Source organism: Salvelinus alpinus, chromosome 3, assembly GCF_045679555.1.
Source record: "Salvelinus alpinus chromosome 3, SLU_Salpinus.1, whole genome shotgun sequence".
NCBI lineage: Eukaryota > Metazoa > Chordata > Actinopteri > Salmoniformes > Salmonidae > Salvelinus > Salvelinus alpinus.
In genome coordinates, this window is record NC_092088.1 from 11,332,570 (window position 1) to 11,360,550 (window position 27,981).

Below are 27,981 nucleotides of genomic sequence, written 5' to 3' on the forward strand. Positions count from 1 at the left end.
GGATCTGATCTAAAGCAGATCTGATCTAAAGAGCCCTAACTCTTCTATTTACTTTTTTCTCAACTGCCACCAGTTTGGCGCCCCGAAGCATTAACAACAAAGACATAAACGTGTGTAAATAATATAAAGCATATTTAATGCTGAAACCCTCATATTAAACACCAATGACATTCACTAAGTTGATGGGTTGTAATTTAGGATAATGTTTTCAATCATTTTTTTAAATTTTAAAATCATCTTATTTTACATGTGATAAGGCCCCTCAGAGGCCAGAAATAATTACAGACACCTGTGATAATCTGAAGTACCCATAAAAGCCACTAGATGTCATGTGATAAATTCCTGAAAGTTACAAAAAATTCTGGTAGTTTACTGGTAGACTTTGAAAGTTACCAGTAATATACCCCGCCTTTGAAACCCTAATGCCACACCTTCGTAGACGAGAAACCGACAAACATCTTCTTGAGATTTGTCTTAATTTATTGATGACTGAAAAAAAGCATTGTTATCACACCATTACACACACTGTCAATATCAACCGTACCTTCCAAAAACATGCTGAAACACGTTATGAGACTCTGGCAAGCTGGACAGAGGAATCAGAGAGGAAGAGAATCAGAGGATCAGAAAATCAAAGAATAAGAGAATGAGAGAGGAAGAGAATTAGAGAATCAGAGAGGAAGAGGCAGAGAATCAGAGGAAGAATGAAGTACTGCATGCTACTCTCTCTACCGTCCCTTTATAGACTGTAAACCCTAGCTTTCTGTCTGTCTGTGTGTCTCTGTCTCTCTCTGTGTCTGTCTTCTGTGTGCAAGCTCTTGCTGAACTAAATATCAACTCCGTCAGATCTTTGGGTAATTTGGGCAGCACGTTCTTTTACAGTTCCTTTGTACCTTGAAGTACTGTGGCATGAAGGCAATGTAATAAAAAGTATAACAGGGAGGAGGTAATAATTGTTCTTCAGCCCAGGTCCTAAGGAGTGCATGCATTTGTTCCAGCCTTGTTTTAACACACCTGAATGAACTAATGAACTAATCATCACACCATCGAATCAGGTGTGATAGTGCTGGACCAGAACAAAAGCCTGCACTCTACTAGCCTGGAATTTACACTGAATTCCGCTACATTTACAATATTCCGTGTGGATTCCAGGCTAGCTCTCCAGGACCAGGTTTGAAGAACGCTGTAATACGTTATCACCAGAGACAGGGTCCAGGGCAGAGGCAGGGTTCCCTGGTCTGTGCCGGCCTGATCACCAGATCCCTCACCACATCTACAGTCCCAAACACGGGGAACAGTCTCTCTGTGAAGGTCTCGTTGTACGTGTAGATGTGGGACCTCTTCTCCACATCGTAGAAGGAGACCTGGCCCTGCTCATAGTCCAGGTAGACCCCTACCTTCCTGGGGACCAGCATCTGGGCCAGCGGCGTAGAGGGCACCGTCAGCGCCTTGAGGTCTGAGCCCCTCTCCAGCCTCAGGGTGAGGTAGCCCGTCTGTGTGTTGAGGGGACTGTAACCCTTCCTCTGGGCGGAGCCTTTAGCCACGCCCAGCCGCCAGTCCCGGTCGCCCACTTCGACTTCCCAGTAATGGCGCCCGGAGATGTAGCCCTTGTTTCCCAGAGCGCAAAACCACCAGCCGTCGAAGCGGCGACTACAGTTAGGGATGTCTCGCCGCTCCAGGCCACAGCGCATGCGCTTGTCGTCATCAGAGAGGAAGAGGTCAGGGTTGGCTGTCTTGGGGTCAAGGGTCACTTCCTCTGCAGCATCACAGATCCAGTTCCATACTGAGATAAAAAGTTGTTGTTAGAGTAAGAAAAGGGATGACTGTATTTACAGTTTCCTTTACTCCGCAATAACAAATCCATTATGAGCTTCACATACCATTGTGGGGAATGTAGCGGGCTGCATCTGAAAGTGTCAACAAAACTGGGGTTAAAATACTGTCAAAAGTTCAATCTTAACCCATTTTCTGTTACTTAACTGCCAAGTACTCAGGCATGTTTGTTCCATTCCGCTCCTTTCATTTTTCTTATCAATACCAATTGGCAGCACTTCAAGTGATTCATCAACCATCCCGGAGCACGATGTGGGCCCAATGGCTGCGGACATTAAGCCGATCGGCCTTGGCTCCACATTGGTCCCCAAGGCATTGGCCCAGCGTGGGCAGCCCATATCTTGTGAGGGCAGCCCTCACTTTGTCTGAAATAATATTTTCCCAGCAAACATGCCCGCATTGGCATGATGTCAACCCGACGTGGGCAAAAATAATGGCCCCATTTGGGCTGCGCACCCTATGCCAATTTATATGGTTTTATCCATTATTTAATATGAATTTCTGTATTATTTATTTATTACAATTCAATGCATACATTTTAACATTTTCAAGAATTAAAGGTATTTGGTAAATGTGTCACGTTGTATCAGAATGACAACCAGGTTGTTACTATCATTCATGTATTTCTTACAAGACAAACACGTCACACTTATTTAAGTATTTTTGAAAACTTCATCATTGGCACGGTACAAGATCAAACACTATTTGGGCATCACACAACAGAACACTTCAACTGAAACAAACTTCTCAGTAACGGTTGCACAGAAAGACCTGTGTGCAAACAATGCCCCAAATATTCTACATTGTGAGGTACTAGGACTTGGGCTAGCCTGTGTTGGGCTGGTGTGGGCTAGCCTGTTTTGGGTTGGTGTGGGCTAGCCTGTGTTGGGCTGGTGTGGTCTAGCCTGTGTTGGGCTGGTGTGGTCTAGCCTGTGTTGGGCTGGTGTGGGCTAGCCTGTGTTGGGCTGGTGTGGGCTAGCCTGTTTTGGGTTGGTGTGGGCAAGCCTGTGTTGGGCTGGTGTGGGCTAGCCTGTGTTGGGCTGGTGTGGGCTAGCCCGCGTTGGGCTGGTGTTGGCTAGCCTGTGTTGGGCTGGTGTGGGCTAGCCTGTTTTGGGTTGGTGTGTGCAAGCCTGTGTTGGGCTGGTGTGGGCTAGCCCGCGTTGGGCTGGTGTTGGCTAGCCTGTGTTGGGCTGGTGTGGGCTAGCCTGTTTTGGGTTGGTGTGGGCTAGCCTGTGTTGGGCTGGTGAGGGCTAGCCTGTGTTGGGCTGGTGTGGGCTAGCCTGTGTTGGGCTGGTGTGGGCTAGCCTGTGTTGGGCTGGTGTGGGCTAGCCTGTGTTGGGCTGGTGGGGGCTAGCCTGTGTTGGGCTGGTGTGGGCAAGCCTGTGTTGGGCTGGTGTGGGCAAGCCTGTGTTGGGCTGGTGTGGGCAAGCCTGTGTTGGGCTGGTGTGGGCAAGCCTGTGTTGGGCTGGTGTGGGCTAGCCTGTGTTGGGCTGGTGTGGGCTAGCCTGTGTTGGGCTGGTGTGGGCTAGCCTGTGTTGGGCTGGTGTGGGCTAGCCTGTGTTGGGCTGGTGTGGGCAAGCCTGTGTTGGGCTGGTGTGGGCTAGCCTGTGTTGGGCTGGTGTGGGCAAGCCTGTGTTGGGCTGGTGTGGGCTAGCCTGTGTTGGGCTGGTGTGGGCTAGCCTGTGTTGGGCTGGTGTGGGCTAGCCTGTGTTGGGCTGGTGTGGGCTAGCCTGTGTTGGGCTGGTGTGGGCTAGCCTGTGTTGGGCTGGTGTGGGCTAGCCTGTGTTGGGCTGGTGTGGGCTAGCCTGTGTTGGGCTGGTGTGGGCTTAGTGTGAGCTAGCCCGTCGCTCCAGGATTCCGTGATTCTACAACAGCAAATAGTTTTGCAAAATCAACAATTCCTTGCATATTATATGAGGCGAGGGCTTACAAATTTGACCAATCACCACACTATTTCCGCATAAAACAGACAAATCATTGTAATATTATCATATAAAACTGACCGATCACCACAGTACAAAAAGAGGGCTCGAAATTTCAACCAATCACCGCACATTCCCCGCATTATATGATTCTATCAAGCCAAACGTCAACAAAACGTTTTCCCTTTTCAGCACAATTTTGCGACATATTGCATATTATTGGATGAAATCATTGCATATTGCCATGCGAAATGTCAGAATTGCAAGAGCAAAATCAAGCATTTTTGCTCGCAAATATTTGACAAAATCCAGACGAAATCCTGAGGGACTGGCTAGCCCGTGTCAGGCGAATACCCACATGGGGCCAATGGGGTCATGTTTGCTGGGATGTCACACTAATGGCTATGAAAGGCTGACCGATTGATTTGCCCATGATAAATTCTATGAATCACATGGGATCTCTTGAGCACTGATTGATTATTAGCCTTAATTTTACTTAGTGTCACAATCAGCTCTCATTGTCACACAATGACACACCTGTGATCTCCAACATCTCTCTGTCACTGATTGCTGTAACACTTGTGTAAGGGCAAGATTCAATCAGATTTGCGCTGGCCATCACCTACAAAGCTGTTGTTTTGGCGGTGTCAGAGTTGAAACTGCGTTAGAGCTGTCAAATCCAGAAGTGGCTCCCAGCAATGAGGGGGCTCGATTAATCTAGGCACCCGTGTAGGCGTGATTTGCATTGGGTGAAAGTTGATTGCCTACCGGGAGTACCGACGGCGAAGTTGGCTCAAAACAAAAGTAACGTAATTAAACGTGTTGTAATTAGTAGGAGTCTGTGTTTTTCCATGCAAAAATGATTGCTTTTGATAAAAACGTTAAACGATTTTAGAGCAACCAAATGATTATAGATGACGTCCCACACTGTCTGTCTTCCCAATGCAAACTACTTCAAAAATTCTAGTGATGTTACATTTAACGTCAGAGCTCTGAGGCATGCCTTACCAATGCAGGCATGTCTTCCCAATGCAAACTACTTCGAAAATTCTAGTGATGTTCCGTTTAATGTCGGAGCTCTGAGGCATGCGTCAAAATCGCCAAGCAGTGTACTTCAAAGCAGCACACAATGTCTGTATCACTTTATCAGAAGCACGTGATCAATGACGTCCAAAGCTTTGTTTTGTTGAACAACGACCTGATTGGTTTGGTATAAGACAAAAAGGCTACACTGTGCATGGGACGTCATCTATAATAATTTGGTTGCTCTAAAATCTTTTAACCAGCAGGTGCCACTATTGTACACTGTTGATCAAAGCCTCGAGTAATGAACCTATTTTCAACACAATTGGCTGGAAAACCTTAATGTTTCAGGAAGCTTAGTTTCCCCATCACCAGAACATTTTAATATTAATTTTATGGAAAAGAGATGTATGTTTCTGGACGATGAACCATGCTGCTTTGTTGACAAAATGACCGAGCGGCTGTTTGATTTGAGAATGATGCTCCTCCCTCACCGCTTTCACCCGATGACGTGAAGGGCCTTTGCCCGGTTCCCCACGACTCAGCATCATCGAATACGCCCATTATACCTATTGTGGACATTGCCATTGGTGGCACGGAGTCGCATTTAGAAATTCTATGCAACCGTGTTTACAAGTTTGAACACTGGAATGTAATCTACACCTTGATTAGGCTTATAGAAATCGTCAGTATTTCATTCAATGATTTTCATTTTGATGGCCATTATTTCTATATAACCTATACCCTTCTCATTCTGAACGTCTAACGTGCTCCCGAGTGGCGCAGCGGTCCAAGGCATTTTGCCAATTGGACTGGGCACCTTTACTGCACGCAACCCTATTAATCAATAACGGCTGGTCTGCCGACGGAACCGCACGAGGGGCCTCTGCACGAGAAGGCTACAACAGACTTCTTCCGTCGCGACGTACCTCTAAGGCCCTTCTGCTAGCTTGCTATCCCCGGCCCGCTAGCTGTCTGAATCGCCTTGTCTCCAGCCAGCTTAACTACTCACTGGACCCCTAAGATCACTCGGCTACGCATGCCTCTCGCTAATGTCAATATGCCTTGTCCATTGCTGTTCTGGTTAGTAATTATTGTCTTATTTCACTGTAGAGCCTCTAGCCCTGCTCAATATGCCTTAGCTAACCCTTCAGTTCCACCTCCCACACATGAAGTGACATCACCTGGTTTAAATGATGTTTCTAGAGACAATATCTCTCTCATCGTCACTCTATACCTAGGTTTACCTCCACTGTATTCACATCCAACCAAACCTTTGTCTGTACATTATGCCTTGAATCTATTCTATCGCGCCCAGAAACATGCTCCTTTTACTCTCTGTTCCGAACGTACTAGACGACCAGTTCTTATAGCCTTTAGCCGTACCCTTATCCTACTCCTCCTTTGTTCCTCTGGTGATTTAGAGGTTAATCCAGGCCCAGCAGTGCCTAGCTCCACTCCCATTCCCCAGGCGCTCTCATTTGTTGACTTTTGTAACCGTAAAAGCCTTGGTTTCATGCATGTTAACATTAGAAGCCTCCTCCCCAAGTTTGTTTTATTCACTGCCTTAGCCAACCCAGATGTCCAAGCCGTGTCTGAATCCTGGCTTAGGAAGACCACCAAAAACCCTGAAATTTTCATCCCTAACTATAACATTTTCCGACAAGATAGAACTGCCAAAGGGGGCGGAGTGGCAATCTACTGCAGGGATAGCCTGCAGAGTTCTGTCATACTATTCAGGTCTGTGCCCAAACAATTCGAGCTTCTACTTCTAAAAATCCACATTTCCAGAAACAAGTCTCTTACCGTTGCCGCTTGCTATAGACCACCCTCTGCCCCCAGCTGTGCCCTGGACACCATATGTGAATTGATTGCCCCCCATCTATCTTCAGAGCTCGTGCTGCTAGGTGACCTAAACTGGGACATGCTTAACACCCTGGCCATCCTACAACCTAAGCTTGATGCCCTCAATCTCACACAAATTATCAATGAACCTACCAGGTACCACCCCAACTCCGTAAACACGGGCACCCTCATAGATATCATCCTAACCAACATGCCCTCCAAATACACCTCTGCTGTCTTCAACCAAGATCTCAGCAATCACTGCCTCATTGCCTGCATCCGTAATGGGTCTGCGGTCAAACGACCACCCCTCATCACTGTCAAACGCTCCCTAAAACACTTCAGCGAGCAGGCCTTTCTAATCGACCTAGCCCGGGTATCCTGGAAGGATATTGATCTCATCCCGTCAGTAGAGGATGCCTGGTTATTCTTTAAAAGTGCCTTCCTCACCATCTTAAATAGGCATGCTCCATAAATTTTTTTTTTAACCAGGAACAGATATAGCCCTTGGTACTCTCCAGACCTGACTGCCCTTGACCAGCACAAAAACATCCTGTGGCGTTCTGCATTAGCATCGAATGGCCCCCGTGATACGCAACTTTTCAGGGAAGTTAGGAACCAATATATACAAGCAGTTAGGAAAGCTAAGGCTAGCTTTTTCAAACAGACATTTGCATCCTGTAGCACAAACTCAAAAAAGTTCTGAGACACTGTAAAGTCCATGGAGAATAAGAGCACCTCCTCCCAGCTGCCCACTGCACTGAGGCTAGGAAACACTGTCACTACCAATAAATCCACGATTATTGAGAATTTCAATAAGCATTTTTCTATGGCTGGCCTAGCTTTCCACCTGACTACCCTTACCCGGTCAACTGCCCTGCACCCCCCACAGCAACTCGCCCAAGTCTCCCCCATTTCTCCTTCACCCAAATCCAGATACCTGATGTTCTGAAAGAGCTGCAAAATCTGGACCCTTACAAATCAGCCGGGCTAGACAATCTGGACCCTCTCTTTCTAAAATGATCTGCTGAAATTGTTGCAACCCCTATTACTAGCCTGTTCAACCGCTCTTTCGTATTGTCTGAGATCCCCAAAGATTGGAAAGCTGCAGCGGTCATCCCCCTCTTCAAATGGGGAGACACTAGACCCAAACTGCTACAGACTTATATCTATCCTACCCTGCCTTTCTAAGGTCTTCGAAAGCCAAGTTAACAAACAGATCACCAACCATTTCGAATCCCACCGTACCTTCTCCGCTATGCAATCTGGCTTCCGAGCTGGTCATGGGTGCACCTCAGCCACGCTAAAGGTCCTAAACGATATCATAACTGCCATCGAAAAGAGACAATACTGTGCAGCCGTATTCATCGACCTGGCCAGCATCGCTACTCTGGACGGTTCTGACCTAGGAATATGTGGACAACTACAAATACCTAGGTGTCTGGTTAGACTGTAAACTCTCCTTCCAGACTCATATTAAACATCTCCAATCCAAAATGAATTATCGAATTGGCTTCCTATTTCGCAACAAAGCATCCTTCACTCATGCTGCCAAACATACCCTTGTAAAACTGACTATCCTACCGATCCTCGATGTCATTTACAAAATAGCCTCCAACACTCAACTCAGCAAATTGTATGCAGTCTATCACAGTGCTATCTGTTTTTTCACCAAAGCCCCATATACTACCCACCACTGCGACCTGTATGCTCTCGTTGGCTGGCCCTCGCTTCATACTCGTCGCCAAACCCACTGGCTCCAGGTCATCTACAAGTCTTTGCTAGGTAAAGCCCCGCCTTATCTCAGTTCACTGGTCACCATAGCAGCACCCACCCGCAGCACGCGCTCCAGCAGGTATATTTCACTAGTCACCCCCAAAGCCAATTCCCTCTTTGGCTGCCTTTCCTTACAGTTCTCTGCTGCCAATGACTGGAACAAACTGCAAAAATCGCTGAAGCTGGAGACTCTTATCTCCCTCACTAACTTCAAGCACCAGCTGTCAGAGCAGCTCACAGATCATTGCACCTGTACATAGTCCATCTCTAAATAGCCCATCCAACTACCTCATCCTCATACTGTATTTATTTATTTATTTAGCTCCTTTGCACCCCAGTATCTCTACTTGCACATTCATCTTCTGCACATCTATCACTCCAGTGTTTATTTGCTATATCGTAATTACTTCGTCACTATGGCCTATTTTATTGCCTTACCTTCCTTATCTTACCTCATTTGCACACACTGTATATATACATACTTTTTTTCCTACTGTATTATTGACTGTATGTTTGTTTATTCCATGTGTAACTCTGTGTTGTTGTATGTGTCGAACTGCTTTGCTTTATCTTGGCCAGGTCGCAGTTGTAAATGAGAACTTGTTCTAAACTAGCCTACCTGGTTAAATGAAGGTGAAATAAATAAAAATAAAATTTAAATTGCATCTCAGTGCAAGAGGCGTCACTGTAGTCCCTAGTTCGAATGCAGGCTGCATCACATCCGGCCTTGATTGGGAGTCCCATTGGGCAGCGCGCAATTGGCCCAACGTCGTCCAGGTTAGGTCGGGGTAGGCCGTCATTATAAATAGGAATTTGTTCTTAACTGACTTGCCTAGTTAAATAAAGGTTAAATAAAAAATAAAAAAATAACGAGAGTGGGATGGGTGTGGCTTCGTGACAATGACCACATGAGCAACTGATCACTGATAGGACTCCGGCACCACCAAAACACCTGCTATGCTGGCGTCATCTATCCCCGGTTAACGTCTGATCTGATAGAATCTAGGCCTTCTTTCCATCACACCGACAGCGTCATTGCATTTTGGTACACCAGAAATGCATTTATTTCCAATGAAACGCTGCGTTTGCCTTGTGAATGTTGAACTTTTGTTGCACTCATATCCAGATGATGATGCTGCGTACTATTTGGCGCAACGACGCTGCCGGTGTGATCGAAGCATAACGCTTTCTTGATGACTTCAACACGTCAAAGCTCTACACACCGCTCTTCTGACTCCTCTGTTTTCTGATCAGCCACTGTTTGGCTACGTCCTCCTGAAAACACAGAGGAAAGGCTTCAGTGAGTTTATCTGTGTAATGTGTATCTAATCATGCAGATTAATTGATGAATAATTAATCAGTTAGTTTACATTAACAATTTAGTCATTTAGCAGACGCTGTTACCCAGAGCAACTTACAATTACACACTACAAAATGAGGGTTCCTCAAGGGTTCTTTGGGAAAGTGATGGTTCTATGTGGAACCATACTGACCCAAAGAAGCTCTCCAATGTTATTTGCAGTTCAAAAAAGGGTTCTTTCCTCTTTTAGTGATAATTAGAATGTTTTGGGGTGTGGTTTGTGCACAGCTCTTTTTGTGCAACCGTGAGTGAGTGTCATCCAGTTTATCTAATGTGTTGTGTTATATTGGTTTATGTCATGTATGTTGATGGCCAATGACAGACTCATGTGATACACTCATGTATGGTCTTGAGTCAATTGAGAGTGTTTGACTAAATCAATAGTTCTCAGTTCTCTCCTCAGGGACCCTGCTGTTCCAGAGCTAGAACACCTGATTCAACTTGTTAATAAACAAATTAATAAAAACCTATGGAATTTAACAATATAATATGACTGTTAAAACCAGAATAAAAACCCTTTATGGTTCTACAACGAACCTTGAGAGGAAGGAAGGTTCTTTATAGAACCATCATCTGTAAAGGTTATATCAGGAACCATAAAAAATGGTTCTATTTAGACCCAAAAAGTGTTGTAACCATAGCGGATCCCTTTTTGGTGCTATATAGAACCTTTTTTTTAATGGTTCTTTATAGAACCTTAGGAAAGGGTTCTTTATAACAGGATACAGGTTCCATTTAGAACCTTATGGGCATGGTTCTTTATAGAACCTTCAAAAAAGGTTCCATATAGGACCAGAAAGGGTTCTGCTATGGTTACAAGCCAAATAACAATGTGTTATTTTTTACAATTTGGCACTGTATAGAAGCATTTGTTTTTAGTGTGTAGTGCATTGATCTTAAGATAGCTCAAAAAGACAACTGCATATTACAATCTCAATAAGTAGCTGTCAGCACATTCGGTGCAAGTAGAAAGGCAAAGCTGTTATTATTGTTTTGGTTCAGTCATAGAAACACACACACCTTATCAGGGCTGTCTGCACTCAGCAGCACCCACATGACCAGCTCCATGGCTGGGAGAAGGTTCGGCAGACGCCCCCTCCTCCACTGGAACTCCAGATCATCCAACATCATCAACACGGGCTCACCGGGCCAGATACTGGGCTGGAGGGGGAGGTCCATATGGTTATTACTTTATATAGTAACAAATGAAAAGAGGGAATTAGGACGGAGTCTTCCATTACTGGTCCGTACTGCAACATAATAAGTCCATCATATGCACACTAATGCAACACAGGAGACTGAAGAAGGGAGGATGAGGATGAGTTGTTCCTTAATCACAGAGGAGTCAGAGATGGAGAGGGAGAGAGAGAGCGAGAGAGAGAGATGGAGAGAGAGAGAGAGAGAGAGAAGGAAATTAATATAGTAGGGTAGTAAACTCTTTAGTAATATTTTGGACACTTGGATTCTCTGCCTCTGACCTTATTACAGGGGCTGAGTCAATGGCTTACTAGTGCTCTTCCATGCCGTCCCTAGGTGCGTCACGTCTTGCCAGGCTTTTTTCGCTATACTCGACTTGAGTGGGTTGAGTCACTGACGTGATCTTCCTGTCCTGTTCTGCCGCCCCCTCAGACTCGTGCGGTGGAGGAGAGCTTCGTGGGCTATACACAGCCTTGTCTCAGGGTAGTAAGTTGGTGGTCTGTTGATATCCCTCTAGTGGTGTGGGGGCTGTGCTTTGGCAAAATGGGTGGGATTATATCTCCACCCGGCACAGTCAGTAGAGGACTGGCCACCCCTCAGAGCCTGGTTCCCTTCTAGGTTTCTGCCTTTCTAAGGAGTTTTTCCTAGCCACTGTGCATCTGCATTGCTTGCTGTTTGGGATTTTAGGCTGGGTTTCTGTATAGCACTTTGTGACATCGGCTGATGCAAAAAGGGCTTCATAAATACATTTAATTTGACTCTAGTGACCCAATCCCTCCCATGTTCCTTACCTCTGGTCTGTTTCTGAGCTTGTGTGTCCAGTCCATGATGACCCGTTTGTGGGTTCCGATGTCGTACTCTCCCCCTGTCTTCCAGTCCCTCTTCTCTGTCTGCGTGCTCCTCGGCTGCACAGTCAAAAGACAACGGAAAGAGGTCACGAAGTAAAAACTGCAATAATAAAGTCTCATAGAGGTCTAATAATAGTTTATCAACAAAGAAAAAGGATTAATTTAAAGAAAAAAAAAGGCTTTTTAAAGTAAAACTATCAAATAGCTTTCAAACATCAGTGCTCACCTGGCCTCTCTTATCTAGCACGGCAGCCCACTCCACTATGAAGTGTCTACACATACTGGGAGGCCAGTTGTCTTCACCTGTCCAGATGTGGGCTAGGACCTTTGACCTCTGAGAAGATAATAGTAGAGTGAGTGTGGTTGTTTGCTTGCGTGTGTGTATGTGTCCGTGTGTGTCCGTGTGTGTGTGTGTCCGTGTGTGTGTGTCCGTGTGTTCGTGTCCGTGTGTGTGTGTGTCCGTGTGTGTGTGTGTGTGTGTGTCCGTGTGTGTCCGTGTGTGTCCGTGTGTGTGTGTGTGTGTGTGTGTGTGTGTGTGTGTGTGTGTGTGTGTGTGTGTGTGTGTGTGTGTGTGTGTGTGTGTGTGTGTGTGTGTGTGTGTGTGTGTGTGTGTGTGTGTGTCTTTGTGTGTGTCTTTGTGGATGTGTGTACCTGGCACAGTCTGTTGAGTTCCCTGGCCAGTTCCATTATGAACAGCTGACTCTCCACTAAAGGTTTTTTCTTCTCATCCGTCCCTTTCTTACGAGATTCCTAGAACAGAGGGAGCAATGGATGAGAGAGGCAAAGAGAGGGAAGGATGAAGGGAAAATGACCTTCATCAATCATGCAGCACTGCTACACAGATAAAGCACAGACGGGAAATGAACCAATCCTTTCTTTCTCTTGAGTACATCTTGACAAGGACAAACATCAGTGCTATTAAGGGGTGTCTGAGAATTGATAGGTGTCCAAGGGTCCTACCTTGAGGCGGATCTTGATTTTTTGGGCCGGCTCGATGAAGAACTGGAGGCACTCCTTCATCATCTTGGCAGCTGGGGGGGAGAGAATGGCCCTCTGGCACAGAGATACACAGCTTCAGTACTCTGGCACAGTGATACACAGCATCAATACTCTGGCACAGAGATACACAGCTTCAGTACTCTGGCACAGTGATACACATCATCAATACTCTGGCACAGAGATACACAGCTTCAGTACTCTGGCACAGTGATACACAGCATCAATACTCTGGCACAGAGATACACAGCTTCAGTACTCTGGCACAGTGATACACAGCATCAATACTCTGGCACAGAGATACACAGCTTCAGTACTCTGGCACAGAGATACACAGCATCAATACTCTGGCACAGTGATACACCGCTTCAATACTCTGGCACAGAGATACACAGCTTCAATACTCTGGCACAGAGATCCACAGCTTCAATACTCTGGCACAGAGATCCACAGCATCAATACTCTGGCACAGTGATACACAGCATCAATACTCTGGCACAGTGATACACAGCATCAATACTCTGGCACAGTGATACACAGCTTCAATACTCTGGCACAGAGATCCACAGCATCAATACTTTGGCACAGTGATACACAACTTCAATACTCTGGCACAGAGATCCACAGCATCAATACTCTGGCACAGAGATCCACAACTTTATTATTTGCTGGCACTCATTGTGTCAGTGTTGGGCCTGAGTTATAGCTGACTGGGCTCCAATGGCAGCTCAAATTGATGAGAAGGCAGAATACGGAAATGTGTGTGTGTGTGTACTGTACAACTTCTAAATCACTACATTGCAGTAGAGGTCCTCTGTGGGCTCATTAGGACGGCCTCACCTAAAACTGGCCTGGCTTGACACACAGAGAGAGAGAGAAGAGAGAGAGAGAGAAGAGAGAGAAGAGAGAAGAGAGAGAAGAGAGAGAAGAGAGGGTGTGTGTAAGGAAGAGAAAACAGAGAGAGTGAATGAGTTTGGAAAGACGGCGCCAGGAGAGAGCAAGAGAGGAGGAGTAGAGGCAGAGAATCTGGAGAGAGTTACTGCAGGAGACTACAGAGAGAGAGAGTAGAAGAGGCAGAGAAACGGGAGAGAGTTACTGCAGGAGACGACAGACAGACAAACAGACAGAGAGAGAGAGAGAGAGAGAGAGAGAGAGAGAGAGAGAGAGAGAGAGACAGACAGGCAGACAGAGCAGGGGTGTGAGAGAGACGAAAACTGCAGAGTAATATGTTTTCAGGATGTGTGTGTGTGTGGGTCAATGCATCTTAATTATGGCCTTGGTGTCAGGCAGATATCCCAAGGAGATGTGAAGCTGCAGCTGAGAGTGTTTTCACAGCCCACAGAACGACCGTGTTGAATCAGCAGCACCTCCTTTTCCTGCCCCCTGCAGCTAGTTTGATGTCGAAGAGGGATTTACTGAACCTTTTCTGATGAAGGCAACAGCCGGAAAGGGCCAAATATGATCATTAACTTTCCAAGGAGAACACAGTAGAATGCCCATGCTGCTGGGTGTTTGGAAATGTTGGCACACAATGGATTTTCACGGCTACACTCTAAAACATTTCCTGTAAAACTTACTGGTAGAAATTGACCAGTAAGTTACTGTAATGTATTTTACAGTACAGCTACTGTAATCCATTTTACAGTAATCCATTTTATGGTACCAAAAATGTTAGTGTAATCTCATTTACAGTATATTACTGGAATGACCCACGCAGCGGCATATTACCCAGTGTTCTTTGCAAGTTTTCATTTTTTACATTTAGGTCATTTAGCGGGCGCTCTTGTCCTCAGCAACTTACAGTCAGTCCATTCAACCAAGGTTGATTAAAAAAAAACGTGTCATAGCAAGTAAAATGTTACTGAAAATGTTATTGTAGTTAGGGATACATTCGTCTTCAAAATAATTGTAATTACAACTAGATCTCTTATGATAAATCTCTGACCATCTCTGCATAGTGCCAATACAATACTGAGATATTCACGGTACTTTGATGCCAGAGCAATGAAACACAGTAAAAGTGACTATTAAACTGTAAGAACATTATTTCTACAGTATTTTACTGTAATTACAAACGATTAGAGCAAGCAGGTTAATTAATAGTAGGTGTTTTATATATCACATGCACTTCTAGAGGCCTAAATAAAGGCTTCTAAACTGGATGTGATTATAGAACAGAACAGATCATATGGACATGGGTAAATATTCAACCATTAAACAGTTTAAAGGTCCTCAACAGTCATTCTGAAAAGTACTTTTTCTCTCATGGCTAACTACCAGGAAGTTTGAAAAGACAGGCTGAGTGGGCTTATATTCATGAGCTAACGTTGACTGACAGTTCTTTGAAACGTTCAGTATATATTTACATATTAGTCCTATGTCAAGCAACTTGGATGCAGTGAGCAGTGTTGCAGTAACATCATCTCTAGCTAATTTGGTGATAAACAAAGCAACTCAAACAATATTGAACTAGTATCAATGATATATTTTTGTTGTTGTTGACATATCCTGTTTGGCATGTCTGTTGTGATGCGGTTCACCACAGCACTGACGGATGTGTTGACTTGACAACTGCTTCTGAGTTTTGAACGACCCTTCCCCCCATTTTGTTCCAGCCAGTAACTAGCTAACACCAGACACAGATGAAGACCCAGCTAGACAGTAACTAGCTAACACCAGACACAGATGAAGACCTAGCTAGGCAGTAACTAGCTAACACCAGACACAGATGAAGACCCAGCTAGACAGTAACTAGCTAACACCAGACACAGATGAAGACCTAGCTAGCCAGTAACTAGCTAACACCAGACACAGATGAAGACCCAGCTAGACAGTAACTAGTTAACACCAGACACAGATGAAGACCCAGCTAGCCAGTAACTAGCTAACACCAGACACAGATGAAGACCCAGCTAGACAGTAACTAGCTAACACCAGACACAGATGAAGACCCAGCTAGACAGTAACTAGTTAACACCAGACACAGATGAAGACCCAGCTAGCCAGTAACTAGCTAACACCAGACACAGATGAAGACCTAGCTAGACAGTAACTAGCTAACACCAGACACAGATGAAGACCCAGCTAGACAGTAACTAGCTAACACCAGACACAGATGAAGACCCAGCTAGACAGTAACTAGCTAACACCAGACACAGATGAAGACCTAGCTAGCCAGTAACTAGCTAACACCAGACACAGATGAAGACCTAGCTAGACAGTAACTAGCTAACACCAGACACAGATGAAGACCTAGCTAGCCAGTAACTAGCTAACACCAGACACAGATGAAGACCCAGCTAGACAGTAACTAGCTAACACCAGACACAGATGAAGACCTAGCTAGACAGTAACTAGCTAACACCAGACACAGATGAAGACCCAGCTAGCCAGTAACTAGCTAACACCAGACACAGATGAAGACCCAGCTAGCCAGTAACTAGCTCAAACCAGACACAGATTGCATGATGGCGCTGACGGAGATGGCAGCATCACGACTACCTCTTAGGAAACTCTGAAGTATTTTGTTTGTTTATGTACTATTTTTTACGTTATTAGCTCAGGAATTGTTTTGTGTCATTACATACAGCCGGGAAGAACTATTGGATATTAGAGCGGCGGAACTTCCAGCATTACGACCAGGATTACGACTTCCCTGGAGCAGATCCTTTGTTTGCTCTCCCCAGATCAATTGAACTTATTTCAGAGGCTGACCCAAAACAACACTGGTGAAGGAGAGGTACTCGGGGCGGTCTTCTGGTCCGACTTAGGAAGCATGCACACCACCCACCGCTCTCAAGTATTTTATTCGCTCATGTCCAATCTCTGGCTAATAAAGTTGATGAGCTCAAGGCGAGAGTTGCTTTTCAGAGAGACACCAGGGATTGTAACATTCTCTGCTTGGCTGAAACATGGCTCTCTCGAAATATACTGTCTGACTGTAAAGCCAGTTGGGTTCTCAGTACATCGTGCCGACAGGAACAAACATCTCTCTGGGAAGCAGAAGGGTGGAGGTATATGTTTTATGATTAACTACTTATGGTGTAACTGTGATAACATACAGGAACTCAAGTCCTTCTGTTCACCCGACCTAGAATATCTCACAATCAAATACCGACCGTACTATCTCCCGAGATAATTTACATCAATAATAGCCACAGCGGTCTATATCCCCCCTCAAGCCAATACCACGACATCCCTCAAAGAACTTCACTGGACTTTATGCAAACTGGAAACCACATATCCTGAGGCTGCATTTATTGTAGCTGGATATTTTAACAAAGCAAATTTGAGGAAGAGGCTCACAAAATTCTATCAACATATTGATTGTTGTACTCGCACTGCTAAAACTCTTGACCATTGTTATACTACCTTCCAGAATACATATAAGGCCCTCCCCTGCCCTCCATTCGGCAAATCGGACCACGATTCCATCTTGCTCCTCCCCTCCTATAGGCAGAAACTCAAACAGGAAGCATTCGTGGTAAGAACTATTCAACGCTGGTCTGATAAATCAGAATCCACGCTTCAAGATTGTTTTGATCACGCGGACTGGGATATGTTCAGAGTAGCTTCAGAAAATAATATCGACACATATACCGATACGGTGAATGAGTTTATCAGGAAGTGCATAGGAGATGTTGTACCCGCTGTGACTATTAAAACCTACCCCAACCAGAAGCCGTGGACAGATGGGAGCATTCGCACAAAACTGAAAGCGTGAACCACCGCATTTACCCAGGGCAAAAAGACTGGGAATATGGAAGAATACAAACAGTGTAGTTATTCCTTCCGCAAAGCAATCAAGCAGGCTAAATGTCGGAATAGGGACAAAGTTGAGTCCCAGTTCAACGGCTCAGACACAAGACGAATGTGGCAGGGTCTACAGACAATCACTGATTATAAAAGGAAAACCAGCCACGTCACAGACACCGACGTCTTGCTTCCTGGACAGGCTGAACACATTCTTCGTTCGCTTTGAGGATAATACAGTGCCACCGACACGGCCCGCTATCATGGACTGTGGGCTCTCCTTCAATGGAAACTTCATTGGAAACTTCAAAGCTTTTTATAATTTTGTCAATCGTGTCATTTCCAGTCACAACTTGCAGACTTGTTTACGTGCTGCTGTGCATTTTGTTGCTAACCTTACTTTGCTATCTGACAACTTTACGGTTTAGAATTTTTAATTAGCGTTTATATTTTAAGTTTTTCCCTCACTCAACTTTTTTTCATTCAACTTTTTCACTCCGGATGCTTTATCTGGACATTGTTCGTCAGGACCTCCAACAGCCGAAGCTAAGTAGTAACATTAACATGATGCCTTCTAATTGCAGTCGCTGTACTCATAATATACAGGAGAACGATCGCCTTACGGCGAGGATAGCTGTGCTACAAGCCCAGCTTCAGACGCAATCGTTAGGCAAGGGTAATTTCAGTGTAGGAAAGGATGAAACAGCGTCTGTGCCACCAGTAAGTACAGATAGTAACGTTAGTATAAATCCCCTCGCACGGTCCCCGCAGCCGGACAACTTTCTCATGGCTTCTGGAGGGAAATGCTGTAGGAATGCTCAACCGGTGTCGCTCATTCAGCCGACAGAAACTTTCAACCGGTTCTCCCCATTAAGCAGCGAGTCGGAGTCAGAGGTCGAGCCTTCTCTGGTCTCTACTCCTCCCGTTAGGGAGTCTGAGACGCCGAAGCCTCCCGCCATTAGCTCTGACAAATTGAAAACCCTAGTCATTGGCGACTCCATTACCCGCAGTATTAGACTTAAAACGAATCATCATACACTGTTTACCAGGGGCAGGGCTACCGACGTTAAGGCTAATCTGAAGATGGTGCTGGCTAAAGCTAAAACTGGCGAGTGTAGAGAGTATAGGGATATTGTTATCCACGTCGGCACCAACGATGTTAGGATGAAACAGTCAGAGGTCACCAAGCGCAACATAGCTTCAGCGTATAAATCAGCTAGAAAGATGTGTCGGCATCGAGTAATTGTCTCTGGCCCCTCCCAGTTAGGGGGGAGTGATGAGCTCTACAGCAGAGTCTCACAACTCAATCACTGGTTGAAAACTTTTTTCTGCCCCTCCCAAAAGATAGAATTTGTAGATAATTGGCCCTCTTTCTGGGCCTCACCCATAAACAGGACCAAGCCTGGCCTGTTGAGGAGTGACGGACTCCATCCTAGCTGGAGGGGTGCTCTCATCTTATCTACGAACATAGACAGGGCTCTAACTCCCCTAGCTCCACAATGAAATAGGGTGCAGGCCAGGCAGCAGGCTGTTAGCCAGCCTGCCGGCTTAGTGGAGTCTGCCACTAGCACAGTCAGTGTAGTCAGCTCAGCTATCCCCATTGAGACCGTGTCTGTGCCTCGACCTAGGTTGGGCAAAACTAAACATGGCGGTGTTCGCCTTAGCAATCTCACTAGAATAAAGACCTCCTCCATTCCTGCCATTATTGAAAGAGATCGTGATACCTCACATCTCAAAATAGGGCTACTTAATGTTAGATCCCTCACCAAGGCAGTTATAGTCAATGAACTAATCACTGATCATGATGTGATTGGCCTGACTGAAACATGGCTTAAGCCTGATGAATTTACTGTGTTAAATGAGGCATCACCTCGTGGTTACACTAGTGACCATATCCCCCGCGCATCCCGCAAAGTCGGAGGTGTTGCTAACATTTACGATAGCAAATTTCTATTAATTTAAATCTTTTGAGCTTCTAGTTATGAAATCTATGCAGCCTACTCAATCACTTTTTTATAGCTACTGTTTACAGGCCTCCTGGGCCATATGCAGCGTTCCTCACTGAGTTCCCTGAATTCCTATCAAACCTTGTAGTCATAGCAGATAATATTCACATTTTTGGTGACTTTAATATTCACATGGAAAAGTCCACAGACCCACTCCAAAAGGCTTTCGGAGCCATCATCGACTCAGTGGGTTTTGTCCAACATGTCTCCGGACCTACTCACTGCCACAGTCATACTCTGGACCTAGTTTTGTCCCATGGAATAAATGTTGTTGTTTCCTCATAATCCTGGACTATCGGACCACCATTTTATTACGTTTGCAATCTCAACAAATAATATGCTCAGAACCCAACCAAGGAGCATCAAAAGTCGTGCTATAAATTCTCAGACAACACAAAGATTCCTTGATGCCCTTCCAGACTCCCTCTGCCTACCCAAGGACATCAGAGGACAAAAATCAGTGAACCACCTAACTGAGGAACTCAATTTAACCTTGCGCAATACCCTAGATGCAGTTGCACCACTAAAAACAAAAAACATTTGTCATAAGAAACTAGCTCCCTGTACAGAAAATACCCGAGCTCTGAAGCAAGCATCCAGAAAATTGGAACGGAAATGGCCCCACACCAAACTGGAAGTCTTCCGACTAGCTTGGAAAGACAGTACCGAAGAGCCCTCACTGCTGCTCGATCATCCTATTTTTCCAACTTAATTGAGGAAAATAAGAACAATCCTAAATGTATTTTTGATACTGTCGCAAAGCTAACTAAAAAGCAGCATTCCCCAAGATTGGATGGCTTTCACTTCAGCAGTAATAAATTCATGAACTTCTTTGAGGAAAAGATCATGATCATTAGAAAGCAAATTACGGACTCCTCTTTAAATCTGCGTATTCCTCCAAAGCTCAGTTGTCCTGAGTCTGCACAACTCTGCCAGGACCTAGGATCAAGGGAGACACTCAAGTGTTTTAGCAGTATATCTCTTGACACAGTGATGAAAATAATCATGGCCTCTAAACCTTCAAGCTGCATACTGGACCCTATTCCAACTAAAGTACTGAAAGAGCTGCTTCCTGTGCTTGGCCCTCCTATGTTGAACATAATAAATGGCTCTCTATCCACCGGATGTGTACCAAACTCACTAAAAGTGGCAGTAATAAAGCCTCTCTTGAAAAAGCCAAACCTTGACCCAGAAAATATAAAAAACTATCGGCCTATATCGAATCTCCCATTCCTCTCAATTGTTTTTGAAAAAGCTGTTGCGCAGCAACTCACTGCCTTCCTGAAGACAAACAATGTATACGAAATGCTTCAGTCTGGTTTTAGACCCCATCATAGCACTGAGACTGCACTTGTGAAGGTTGTAAATGACCTTTTAATGGCGTCAGACCGAGGCTCTGCATCTGTCCTCGTGCTCCTAGACCTTAGTGCTGCTTTTGATACCATCGATCACCACATTCTTTTGGAGAGATTGGAAACCCAAATTGGTCTACAAGTTCTGGCCTGGTTTAGATCTTATCTGTCGGAAAGATATCAGTTTGTCTCTGTGAATGGTTTGTCCTCTGACAAATCACCTGTAAATTGCGATGTTCCTCAAGGTTCAGTTTTAGGACCACTATTGTTTTCACTATATATTTTACCTCTTGGGGATGTCATTCGAAAACATAATGTTAACTTTCACTGCTATGCGGATGACACACAGCTGTACATTTCAATGAAACATGGCGAAGCCCCAAAATTGCCCTCGCTGGAAGCCTGTGTTTCAGACATAAGGATGTGGATGGCTGCAAACGTTCTACTTTTAAACTCGGACAAAACAGAGATGCTTGTTCTAGTTCCCAACAATTAATCTTGATGGTTGTACAGTCGTCTCAAATAAAACTGTGAAGGACCTCGGCATTACTCTGGACCCTGATCTCTCTTTTGACGAACATATCAAGACTGTTTCAAGGACAGCTTTTTTCCATTTACGTAACATTGCAAAAATCAGAAATGTTCTGTCCAAAAATGATGCAGAAAAATGTATCCATGCTTTTGTTACTTCTAGGTTAGACTACTGCAATGCTCTACTTTCCGGCTACCCAGATAAAGCACTAAATAAACTTCAGTTAGTGCTAAATACGGCTGCTAGAATCCTGACTAGAACCAAAAAATGTGATCATATTACTCCAGTGCTAGCCTCCCTACACTGGCTTCCTGTTAAGGCAAGGGCTGATTTCAAGGTTTTACTGCTAACCTACAAAGCATTACATGGGCTTGCTCCTACCTATCTTTCCGATTTGGTCCTGCCGTACATACCTACACGTACGCTATGGTCACAAGACGCAGGCCTCCTAATTGTCCCTAGAATTTCTAAGCAAACAGCTGGAGGCAGGGCTTTCTCCTATAGAGCTCCATTTTTATGGAATGTTCTGCCTACCCATGTGAGAGACGCAGACTCGGTCTCAACCTTTAAGTCTTTATTAAAGACTCATCTCTTCAGTAGGTCCTATGACTGAGTGTAGTCTGGCCCAGGAGTGTGAAGGTGAACGGAAAGGCACTGGAGTAAAGAACAGCCCTTGCTGTCTCTGCCTGGCCGGTCCCCCTCTCTCCACTGGGATTCTCTGCCTCCAACCCTATTACAGGGGCTGAGTCACTGGCTTACTGGTGCTCTTCCATGCTGTCCCTAGGAGGGGTGCGTCACTTGAGTGGGTTGAGTCACTGACGTGGTCTTCCTGTCTGGGTTGGCGCCCCCCCTTGGGTTGTGCCATGGCGGAGATCTTTGTGGGCTATACTCGGCCTTGTCTCAGGATGGTAAGTTGGTGGTTAAAGATATCCCTCTAGTGGTGTGGGGACTGTGCTTTGGCAAAGTGGGTGGGGTTATATCCTGCCTGTTTGGCCCTGTCTGGGGGTATCATCGGATGGGGCCACAGTGTGTCCTGACCCCTCCTGTCTCAGCCTCCAGTATTTATGCTGCAGTAGTTTATGTGTTGGGGGGCTAGGGTCAGTCTGTTATATCTGGAGTATTTCTCCTGTCTTATCCGGTGTCCTGTGTGAATTTAAGTATGCTCTCTCTAATTCTCCCTCTAATTCTCCCTCGGAGGACCTGAGCCCTAGGACCATGCCTCAGGACTACCTGGCATGATGACTCCTTGCTGTCCCCAGTCCACCTGGCCGTGCTGCTGCTCCAGTTTCAACTGTTCTGCCTGCGGCTATGGAACCCTGACCTGTTCACTGTGATTACTGTTATTTGACCATGCTGGTCATTTATGAACATTTGAACATCTTGGCCATGTTTTGTTATAATCTCCACCCGGCACAGCCAGAAGAGGACTGGCCACCCCTCATAGCCTGGTTCCTCTCTAGGTTTCTTCCTAGGTTTAGGCCTTTCTATGGAGTTTTTCCTAGCCACCGTGCTTCTACATCTGCATTGCTTGCTGTTTGGGGTTTTAGGCTGGGTTTCTGTGTAGCACTTTGATATATCAGCTGATGTAAGGGCTATATAAATAAATTTGATTTGATTCTCCGTAACCGACGTGAATAAGACATTTAAGCGTGTTAACCCTCGCTGGGCTGCCGTCCCAGATGGTATCCCTAGCCGCGTCCTCAGAGCATGCACAGACCAGCTGGCTGGTGTGTTTACATATATATTCAATCTCTCCGTATCCCAGTCTGTTCTCCGCACATGCTTCAAGATGGCCACCATTGTCCCTGTACCTAAGAAAGCAAAGGTAATTGAACTAAATGACTAATGCTCCATAGCACTCACCTCTGTCATCATGAAGTGCTTCGAGAGACTAGTCAAAGATCATATCACCTCCACCTTACCTGCCACCCTAGACCCACTCCAATTTGCTTACCGCCCCAATAGATCCACAGACGATGCAATCGCCACCACACTGAACACTACCCTGTCCCATCTGGACAAGAGGCATACCTACAGTTGAAGTCGGAAGTTTACATACACTTTAGCCAAATACATTTAAACTCAGTTTTTCACAATTCCTGACATTTAATCCAATTAAAAATTCCCTATCTTAGGTCAGTTAGGATCACCACTTTATTTTAAGAATGTGAAATGTCAGAATAATAGTAGAGAGAATGATTTATTTCAGCTTTCATTTCTTTCATCACATTTCCAATGGGTCAGAAGTTTACATACACTCAATTAGTATTTGGTAGAATTGCCTTTAAATTGTTTCACTTGGGTCAAACGCGTCGGGTAGCCTTCCACAAGCTTCTCACAATTATTTGCGTGAATTTTGGCCCATTCCTCCTGACAGAGCTGGTGTAACTGAGTCAGGTTTGTAGGCCTCCTTGCTCGCACACGCTTTTTCAGTTCTGCCCACAAATTTTCTATGGGATTAAGGTCAGGGCATTGTGATGGCCGCTCCAATACCTTGACTTTTTTGCCCTTAAGCCATTTTGCCACAACTTTGGAAGTATGCTTGGGGTCATTGTCCATTTGGAAGACCCATTTGCGACCAAGCTTTAACTTCCTGACTGATGTCTTGAGCTGTTGCTTCAATATATCCACATACTTTCCCTTCCTCATGATGCCATCTATTTTGTGCACCAGTCCCTCCTGCAGCAAAGCACCCCCACAACATGATGCTGCCACCCACGGTTGGGATGGTGTTCTTTGGCTTGCAAGCCTCCCCCTTTTTCCTCCAAACATAACGATGGTCACTATGGCCAAACAGTTTTATTTTTGTTTCATCAGACCAGAGGACATTTCTCCAAAAAGTACAATCTTTCTCCCCATGTGCAGTTGCAAACCATAGTCTGGCTTTTTTATGGTGGTTTTGGAGTTTGGAGCAGTGGCTTCTTCCTTGCTGAGCGACCTTTCAGGTTATGTCGATATAGGATTCGTTTTACTGTGGATAGATATAGATACTTTTGTACCTGTTTCCTCCAGCATCTTCACAAGGTCCTTTGCTGTTGTTCGAGGATTGATTTGCACTTTTTGCACCAAAGTACATTCATCTCTAGGAGACAGAACGCGTCTCCTTCCTGAGCGGTTTGACAGCTGTATGGGCCCATGGTGTTTATATTTGCGTACTATTGTTTGTACAGATGAACGTTTGGAAATTGCTCCCAGGGATGAACCAGACTTGTTGAGGTCTACAATTTTCTTTCTGAGGTCTTGGCTGATTTCTTTTGATTTTCCCATGATGTCAAGCAAAGAGGCACTGAGTTTGAAGGTAGGCCTTGAAATACATCCACAGTTACACCTCCAATTGACTCAAATGATGTCAATTAGCCTATCAGAAGCTTCTAAAGCCATGACATAATTTTCTGGAATTTTCCAAGCTGTTTAAAGGCACAGTCAACTTAGTGTATGTAAACTTCTGACCCACTGGAATTGTGATACAGTAAATTATAAGTGAAATATTCTGTCTGTCAACAATTGTTTTGAAAAATTACTTGTGTCATGAACAAAGTAGATGTCCTAACCGACTTGCTAAAACTATAGTTTAAGAAGAAATTTGTGGAGTGGTTGAAAAACAAGTTTTAATGACTTCAACTAATGTGTATGCATTCGTAGTCACAGGCGCAACAAATTTAGCTTCTTACAAGGAACGCCTTAAAATATGTTAATGAGACAGAGACTCTTTCCCCATACACCACATTTTCCCACAATGCACCATAATTAATACTGTAAAACACATTTATGGTATTTTTCTGTGCATTTTACAGTATTTTACTGTTGAAATTACAGAAAGATCTTAAAGTGTGCTGTAAAATATTGCACTGGTCATCCCCAAAGCCAACACTTACTTCGGCCGCCTTTCCTTCCAGTTCTCTGCTGCCAATGACTGGAAACGAATCTCTGAAGTTGGAGTATTATATCTCCCTCTCTAACTTTAAGCATCAGCTGTCTGAGCAGCTTACGATCACTGTACCTGTACACAGCCAATCTGTAAATAGCATACCCGACTACCTCATCCCCATATTATTACTTACCCTCTTGCTCTTTTGCACCCCAGTATCTCTACTTGCACATCATCATCTGCACATCTATCACTCCAGTATTAATGCTAAATTTTAATTATTTTCGCCTCTAGGGCCTATTTATTGCCTACCTCCCTACTCTTCTACATTTGCGCACACTGTACATAGGTTTTTCTATTTTTATTTTCTTTTATGTTATTGATTGTACGTTTGTTTATGTGTAACTCTGTGTTGTTGTTTTTGTCGCACTGCTTTGCTTTCTTTTGGCTAGGTCACAGTTGTAAATGAGAACTTGTTCTCAACTGGCCTACCTGGTTAAATAAATTTAAAAAACAGTGTTTTACGGTGCATTCTACGGTAATGTACTGTAGTCCGTTTATACAGTTGATGAATACAGTAAGTTACTGATAAAATTACAAAAACAGCTGACAGTGTAGTTGGCTGTTGGGGCACTATGACGTCCTATTACAATAATCCCTTGAAAGGATTTTTGACCTTTTGCCTGTCCATGATCATTCCTCTTGCTTACCCCTTTTGGATTGTTAATAAATATCAAGGACTCAAACCATCTGCCTCCCGTGTCTGCATCTGGGTCTCGCCTTGTGCTCTTATACAAGTATTACATTTCAACATTGTCTTATGTATTTGACAATTTGTCACTTTAACCCACCTTGGCAGGCATTGTTGGGCACAATGCTCATTCCTCTAGCAGTAACTGGAGCTAGCGCTTTAATCATTGTAGGCTGCTGCATTCCCCTCTGCCATTAGGAGCGGAACGCATGCCCTTGACCGTGGGAATGGCTTGTCTCTTTATTGTACGTCAATTTAACCGCTGGTTTTTTATATCCATTCGTCCTGATCCATTACACCTCATAGCACAACAAACTGCTTAATACTATTTTAGAATTATACTTTTCTTTCTTCAAACATGCATACAACATTATGTAAAAGTATCATAAAGTCAACAAAAAAAATGGAATTACCCACAATCCTCTAAAAACAGAGCCATGTGCCACTATTAAATATTAATAACTTGCAAAAAACAAGTTCTGCAAAAAACGTCATAATTGTATATCAGTACAACACAAATAAATCAAGAAGAAATATGTCTGACTACTTTATTATTTTAAACAAAGACGTAAAACATAATTAGAATCAAGTAAGAACCACTTATTTAATACACATTAGATCGACTTTATAATATGAACCATAACTTGCAAAAACTCAACTTTAGATTAGCAGAACACAAATAAATAAAGCTATATATACTCAATAACCTAATATTTGTTAACAGTACTCAACAACATTAAATTATAAATCTTATTGAAATCTGAGTTAGTACCACTTATGATTTGATTTCTACTGACTATCCGATATGTTTGAGTAGCCACTACTCAATATCTCTAATGAGTTAGACAGTTATTTCCCATGCATAACATCACATGGATTCGCAATAGGCTGTAATTATGTAGCCTATACAATGACACATTTTCACATTTCAAGACAACGGTTTTCGGGTGGTTTATTGCGCCCAAACACGAATACAGTCTTCACATAAAATGGTGCATCTCCACTAATGTAAAACAGCACAACCCCTACCCCTGAGCGCCCGGAGACACAAGTTAACACGATTTCAATTTCGGGTGGTTTATTGAGCCCAACCATGAATAAATTAATTACATACATTGGTGCATCTCCACTAACGTGGCTACTCAAACATATCGGACAGTCAGCAGAAGACAACCGCTCCTCCTGAGCGCACAGAATAAACACAAGTAAACACAATTTAACTTTGAGTGCGCAGTATACAGAATGCATAGGAATTAGGAGAACCTTTAAGATCAATAGCCACATTGAATGCAGCAGAAATACTTACCTAGGGAATCCACGGGGAAGATAATAGCTAGTCCACTATTTTGATCAGAAAACCACGTTTTTTTCTCCTTAGGTGTGACTAACTAGCCTACTATACACCTCACTATCTCTTATACATACATGCGACCAGGCTTCGTCTGCTGCAACTGGATTGAGTCACTGAGCACCCCGTTGTCCGAATCAAAGTTCAGGCGTTTCCGACAAGTTGACGAATAGCCTGAGGAAACGGTTGGACATCTCACGCGTTAAAATCATGCACTTTTTTTATCCAAAAGAGGTCGCCAGAGTATTGCATCTCATTTATAGCACGTCATATCATTTGAGACCACAATTAAATGTGCAAAGTGAACCAGGCTATTCTGAAACAGAGTAGGCTAGCTACTATGTTTTGGAGTGGAAATGTATGAATTGCAGCACTGACATTTCCAGTCTAACCTCCCTAAAATGTGTAGCCTATTTGGACATGGATATCAAGTTGACCTCTCTTTAACAGCCCGAAGGAAAGTGTGTCTTGGTAGTTTTAGACATGCGGAAGTGTGAGGGGGCTATGACGCACTGTTAAATGACGGACGGCTCTCTGTTTCCAGCTGTGCTGGGAAATAAATATTCATCCGA

At 44.3% G+C, this 27,981-nt stretch overlaps 1 protein-coding gene across 1 annotated transcript; it reads right to left on the reverse strand.

The window, feature by feature from the left end:
* Window positions 1-462: 462 nt before the first annotated feature.
* On the reverse strand, window positions 463-27,905 carry LOC139570014 (butyrophilin subfamily 1 member A1-like). Its single transcript, XM_071391452.1, has 9 exons — window positions 27,368-27,905; window positions 12,765-12,857; window positions 12,456-12,554; window positions 12,031-12,138; window positions 11,748-11,861; window positions 10,780-10,920; window positions 9,623-9,674; window positions 1,881-1,907; window positions 463-1,783 (listed from the first exon to the last, which is right to left on the reverse strand). Exons 2-9 carry the CDS (start codon window positions 12,825-12,827, stop codon window positions 1,197-1,199), a joined length of 1,191 nt encoding a protein of 396 aa, XP_071247553.1. The 5' UTR covers window positions 12,828-12,857; window positions 27,368-27,905; the 3' UTR covers window positions 463-1,196.
* Between the last annotated feature and the right edge of the window lie 76 nt (window positions 27,906-27,981).